The sequence below is a fragment of the Cervus elaphus genome, chromosome 29 (genome assembly GCF_910594005.1).
Source record: "Cervus elaphus chromosome 29, mCerEla1.1, whole genome shotgun sequence".
NCBI lineage: Eukaryota > Metazoa > Chordata > Mammalia > Artiodactyla > Cervidae > Cervus > Cervus elaphus.
The window spans coordinates 55,077,104-55,083,103 of NC_057843.1; the positions used below are offsets into that span (position 1 = coordinate 55,077,104).

The following is a 6,000-nucleotide window of genomic DNA, read 5'->3' on the forward strand; positions in this document are numbered from 1 at the left end:
CCTCCTCAGAACTTATTATTAATGTGTGACATTCAGAAGGATGTTTTTCAAATGTAAGGCCACTTTAAACTGAATTACAGCAAGGCTTTGCATACCACTCTAGTTAAGGGTCTGTCAGCATCTACAATATAAACCAAATTTCAGGGGGCTTAATATCCTACTATGGAGAACACAACATCTCTCAGCTTTTCACATTTTTCAAATTACTGAGCCAATTATACACAACATATTATTAACGCACACTGGCTCATGAACAGACAATATATACCCACAAATGCCCAATGGAGTCCAGAAACTCATTAGGAAACTATTTTCACACCATGGGGTTCCTGATCCTCCTTCTCCCTTCTTCCTTTTGATAGAGGTCCTCCACCAAGTAACCTACAGGAACCCAGGAGAATTTCACACCTCCTGTAGCTCCCCCAATAAACTCAGCCCAATACACATCACACAGAGGTGGCGTTCCCCTGTTTGGAGTCAGTGAGGTTATTACACCCTTTGAGTTTATGAGTTTAAGAGAAAACTCAATCTCCTCCTTACCCTTCCAGAAAATTTGATGGGGGGAAAAAAATGTGCCTTTAGGGTAACTTTAAAAAAACAAAGTGGCACATTAGAACTCCTCCACCAAGTTTATTTGCATAATTCATTTAAATGACCACATATCTTTTAGCATAATTACTATCAACAAGTTACAATTGCCTCAATCAGGCACTGGCCCCTTTAAGCACACAGAAACAAAGACATAAACCCAACAGAAACTAGGCTACCAAGTCTGCAAATCAGAACAGAACTGGCATTTTTAAAGGCCCAATTACACTGCTAATGAAAAGCCCTGAACTTAACCATCTCCTTCCAAACACATATCTGAGAACAGATCTAAGGTACATGATGATAACATAACATTATGAAATCTATGATGAATTAAAAATCAAAGAGTGCAGAGTTACAAAAGCAGAATTCAACTCTGAAACACACTTGCTTAATGAAAGTCTTTGAATATAAGGAAGATCTGAAGGCTGAACTAATCAATTTCTCCACTGTGCCCCAGCCGGTCAGCCATGCTCTTTAATTTAATGAAACAAGGGTTTGAGATGAAATAGCACATATACATCAAGTAAGAATTGTATTGTTGCACTTTGAAATGTGTCCAACTGTGCAACTTTATCTGATGATAATTTTTTAAGAGGCAATCGATTTCTAAAAGACTTATTGTACCAGAGTCTTGATGAAAAAGTGAATGTCAGCATATCTCCAGAATACTTACACCCTGCCATTAATGCTTTCTTTGGCAGACAATGACTACTCAATTGAGGGTCCTTTGGGCTGAGCAATCGTTTAGCTTTTCTTCTCTTATGAGGTCCTTAGTGCCTTGTTCCAGCTCAATACTCTTTTTATACACCATTATAGTAGCCATAAGTGTGAATTTTATGGGAACTTGCAAACTCATAGTCATAGCTTGAGCTTTCCAGTCACTAATCTTTTCATGCTTTTAAAACCACTAGGACTGAAACAACTCCCAACATAAGCTGTGGTCATAAAAGGATGCTTTTTTCACCTCCAAACCTGTATCAACTGAGACATTTTTTAACAAGTTGTTTGCTAATATGCCACTAATCCTGTGTCGCTTTATGTAGCCCCCAAAACTCCACAGTTCGTCTTATACCTTGTTTAACCTGAGTAAAGAAACTCCTGAATACCCGTCTTTCCCCCAAAGAGCCACACTTCTTTCCAAATCAGCACAAAAACATTAGCTATTCTAAACTTCAGAACTTGACAGCTAGATCTTCCAAGAAGAGAATAAATGTATCCAGGCAGTAAAGTCAAGTCAAAGCCTCGATTCCAGTCTGCCTATAAACAGGCTAGTTTACACTTCCAAAGCACCTCTCACCTAGTAACTTAAACATTCTAAAACTGTCAAGAACCAGTACTTGCTACAGAACACTACCCCCCACTTCCCAAGAAGGGAAACCAAGGCTGAAATATGGCATGCAGATACCTCCCACTACTGAGGACAAAGCCAGTACTATAGAATCATGACTTTATTTCTCATTTCAACTTGAGACTTCACTAAAGCTTACCTGTTTATGCATTTCTATGTTTAATCCATATGACATTTCATAATACTGTAAAAAGAAAAAAGAACCAAGCATTTCATTAACTCATGTTCTGTAATCCTGAGAACACATATTTGTTACTATTACATGAAAAGGGAAAAAACCTAATCTTTGATACCTACCATCACATAGTGCCTCTGCATTTCTGTCTTTTCACTCGCCAGTTTCTCACATTCCAATTTAAGGCTACGAAAACAAAACAGGCAACTTAATGTAAACATTATGTCACTTGTTTTAACATCTGCCTCACATATTTGCACTTCAAGTAAAAACACAGACCAATTTGGAAAAGCCATAAACTATCTAGGTAAACACCCAAAAGCTTTGTCCTTGCATTAAATGGGGAAAAGGAATAAGAGGAACAGTGCAAGGTATTCACTTAAAAACTAAGCTTTTCCTTCTTGGTGCATACCTGGTCTGATGCCAAGACCAAAAGATCTGTCAAAACCTCTGATCTACTCAGAAGACTGATTTCTCCTCATGGTCATCTGTTCACTCCTACTTGCTTCCCTGCATCAAAGTTTGCCTCCCCGGACTTAACCAAAACCAGGCCTTTGTATAACCTTCAGTCTCAGGCATAGGCTATGTCACCTCTGCCAACTCAAAACAGTCTCTTGGTTTGAAAACTGTACCTGTAAAGTTACTTCTACAATTGTTGGTCCCTTTTAATACCTTTGTTTTTTAATTCCCTGCCAAAATATGTCATGTAGCTTCTGCAATTAAAGTGGGCTGAAGTCTTCCCTTCCTGGCAAACATGGTGTGGGCAGGGATGCTTCAAGCTCTGGAGATTATTATCTTCAAGTAGACAAAAGGTCAATAATCAGAAAGCCTCTGACAAAAATAAGAAAGTTCACACCCAAGCAGCTGTGTGTTTTCTCTCTGGCATGATAAAAACAAAACCTGTCATTACAGTTATTTCTTAGCTCTAATCAGCTAAGATTTCATAGAAACAGGGGAAGAAACTAACATTTCTAGAAAATCTACTATGGACAGGGTGCTTTAAAAATAGCTTTCTTTTATAAATTTTCTGAAGCAGCTTTCATTAGACTAAAGATGAGACGACTACAAATGTGACTCCAATCCCTTGCCCTACCCAAACCAACACAGAACGAAGTCAAAGCAGGTGGGCTGTCCCCTAAACACATCCACAGCACCCCCACCAATGACGGGCACAGCTAAAAGCATCTACCCTCCCATAATGGACTTTGCCTCAAAGAACCCATTCTAGTATGGCAAACAGCGATTTCAACACTGGCTTTGCCTCTCTGAACCTGCACTCCTGAGCTGGGGCATCGACTGAACCAAGCTCAGCCTGTTGCAAAATAAATAAATGAAGTGCAAATATTGACAGTTCTCATGCAACTCCTAAATACACGAAAAAAGGCTCCTTGGAACAGCAGCAAACGGGCAAAGGGGAAACAATGGGAGGAGGAGGAGGAGACAAGAGAAGAGGCGGCCCAGGAAGAGCAGGGGAAAGGGGTAACGTGAATGACAGGTCTTAACTGCGACTCCACGCGCCACCGCCTGGACGCAAGTACTAAGTACAGCCGCCGCCGCCGCCGCCGCCAGGACGGGCGACCCGGGGCACAGCGCTGCCCGGGCCACCACTCACCGGGCGCGGCCCGACACGCACCTGTGATACTGCGCCTGCAGGAACTGAAATTCCTCTTTAATCCGGTCCAGGGACTCCGGGATAGTGAACTTGAAGGGCTGGCCTGCAGCCTGGTGCGGCGTCTAAGGGCGATCAGCGAGGGGGACCGAGCGACCGGGATGCGGGCGGTTGGATAAAGCAGAATCAAAGAGTGGGTGGGACATAAACAAAAAATAAAGTTAGAAGCGGCGCCAAACGGAGTCCCGAACTCGAGTTTGCGCTTCACTTGGGGAGAAGGGAAGATGGACCTTCCCAGATCTGAAGCTCCTCAAATGACGCTCGCAGCCTCTTCCAGCCTCCAGGGTGGGACGCGGTGAGCGCGCCTGGGTCACCTGGTTGAAGGGACAAGGGTCCCCGGCGGCGGCCCTGGAGGACCGGGCCAGATTGTCGTCGACGACGCCGCCCCCTCCCTCAGGGGGCGATAATGACCCCGGGGACCAGAGGAGAAAACTCCCCTACGTTCCCCGTTCCCAGAGTCGCCGGGGCCACCTCCAGGCGCGCCGGAACCGGGGCCTCATTGACATGTAAATAGGCGAGACGAGAAACAAAGCGGGGGGCGCACTACCCGCCTGGGGAAGGGCGAGGATGCGGCCGCGGGAGAAACCCCAGTCTCCCTAAGCGCCCCGCCCGCCCGGTCTAGACGTCAAGTAGGAGGGAGCCTAGAGCAAAGGGGTAGAATTGAGAGTTTCAGCCCCCTTCCCACACAGGAGGAGAGGGCCCGGGACCTCCCAAGTCTTGCACCCTTGGAGGCCAGGGGGCTCGGCCAGATGGTAGCAGCCACCCATCTCCTCCCCGCACAGAAAGAGCGACCACCACTCCGCCACCTCCCTGCCCCCCACTCCACCACCGCCGCGCCTCACCGGGTGCCGGCTCTGCGGGAACATCGCTCTGGCGGCGGCCGCGGCTCTGTTCCCGGGCAACTCAATTCTCCGCTCAATTTCCAACTTTAATCCCGCCGAGGAAAATTAAGCCGGGAAGCCGGGCAGAAGCGGGCAGCGCGCTGGCCACGCACGCAGGCGCGCTCGGCGGGACGCACAGGCCGCTCTGCTCCCGCCCGCGCGGACTCCCGCGCTCAGGGCCACATCACAGGGCACCCCGGGCCCGGCCGCACCAAGAACCTGCGGACGCCGCTGGCGCTAGTGAGGGCGCGGGGGCTGCGCTTCCACCCGCGGGCCTCGGCCGCCCGGGCTGAGAGATGTGACTCGGTGCTCCTCTCGGCGATCCGCGTGCGCCGCCGCGGTCCCGGGCAACAAATCCAGGGGAGGACTGCTCTCCTTTGGTCTTCTCCAGGTCCGCCTCTTCTTCGGGTATTCCCCGAGGCGCCCGCCGGCGAGGTGCAGGTGGCGCGGCGCCCCGGCTAACCCCACACAAACCTGACGGTGCTCAGGGGTGACCCCCTCGGGCCCAGGCAGCGCTCACCAGCGGGAGCTCGCGGGCTCCCGTGAGGCGGCGGGGTGCGAGGTCCCGGTCGCCGCGGAGGCTCCGCAGCCTTAACCCGAGCCGAGGAGCGCAGGATGACAACGAGGCGGGGAAAGTGCGGAGGGCGCGCCAGGAGGCGGCTTGGCACGCCCAGTGCAGCCGGCTCTGGGTGTTCTCCGAGGTTGCACAAACCCTCCTGGGCCGACGGGTCTACTCCGTCGAGGGCAGTCCCGCAGCCGCCCGCTGCTCCTCCAGACCTGGGCGCATCCGGGCGCCGCGGCCCGCGCGCACTGGTCCTGCACCGCCGGCCAGACCTCTCCGGACCCTTTCTCAGAGCCTCTCCGTCGACCCCCTTTCTTTCCTTTTCGTCTGCCTCTCCTCAAAGGGCGCTCCAGCCCGCTGCAAAGTTCTCTCACGACCCGGGGAAAGACATCCAAGAGACGGTGAGGAAAAGCCCAAGAGTGCGCTCCGCCGCTCGGCCTCCCTCCCCGGCCGGCAAACTCCGCGGGCAAGTCCGGAGTAGTCGCGGAGGCGGTTAAGTTGCCGAGGGCAGGCGGAGGTCCCGGCTGGTGGCACGGTTCCCGCCCGGTCCTGCGAAAGCGGGAGTGGCGCAGTCGGCTGCCTCGGGGACGCAGGACACAGGGTACCCGCCGCCGCCGCCGCCGCTCCAGCAGCCGCCGCTCCTGCCGCTGCCGCCGCCCGCGCCTCTCGCGCCGGTTACATTAACACGCGGTTTCACACTCCGGAGCTAACCAGCGCCGGCCCCGCCCAGCACCGCGCGGGCGGGGGGCGCGAGCGCGGAGCCGGCGGGGGACG

At 51.3% G+C, this 6,000-nt stretch overlaps 1 protein-coding gene across 9 annotated transcripts in view; it reads right to left on the minus strand.

Annotated features, from left to right (window-relative positions):
- Positions 1-4,763, minus strand: part of LOC122685802 (transducin-like enhancer protein 1) — a 91,626-nt gene extending 86,863 nt beyond the window's left edge. For all 9 annotated transcript variants that reach the window (XM_043890747.1, XM_043890750.1, XM_043890745.1 and 6 more), the window contains exons 1-4: positions 4,626-4,763; positions 3,748-3,848; positions 2,237-2,300; positions 2,079-2,123 (exon numbers count right to left, since the gene is read on the minus strand). In XM_043890747.1, the coding sequence (XP_043746682.1) occupies positions 2,079-2,123; positions 2,237-2,300; positions 3,748-3,848; positions 4,626-4,649 (234 nt within the window). In that variant the 5' untranslated portion in view covers positions 4,650-4,763. The remainder of the gene's footprint in view (positions 1-2,078; positions 2,124-2,236; positions 2,301-3,747; positions 3,849-4,625) is intronic.
- Between the last annotated feature and the right edge of the window lie 1,237 nt (positions 4,764-6,000).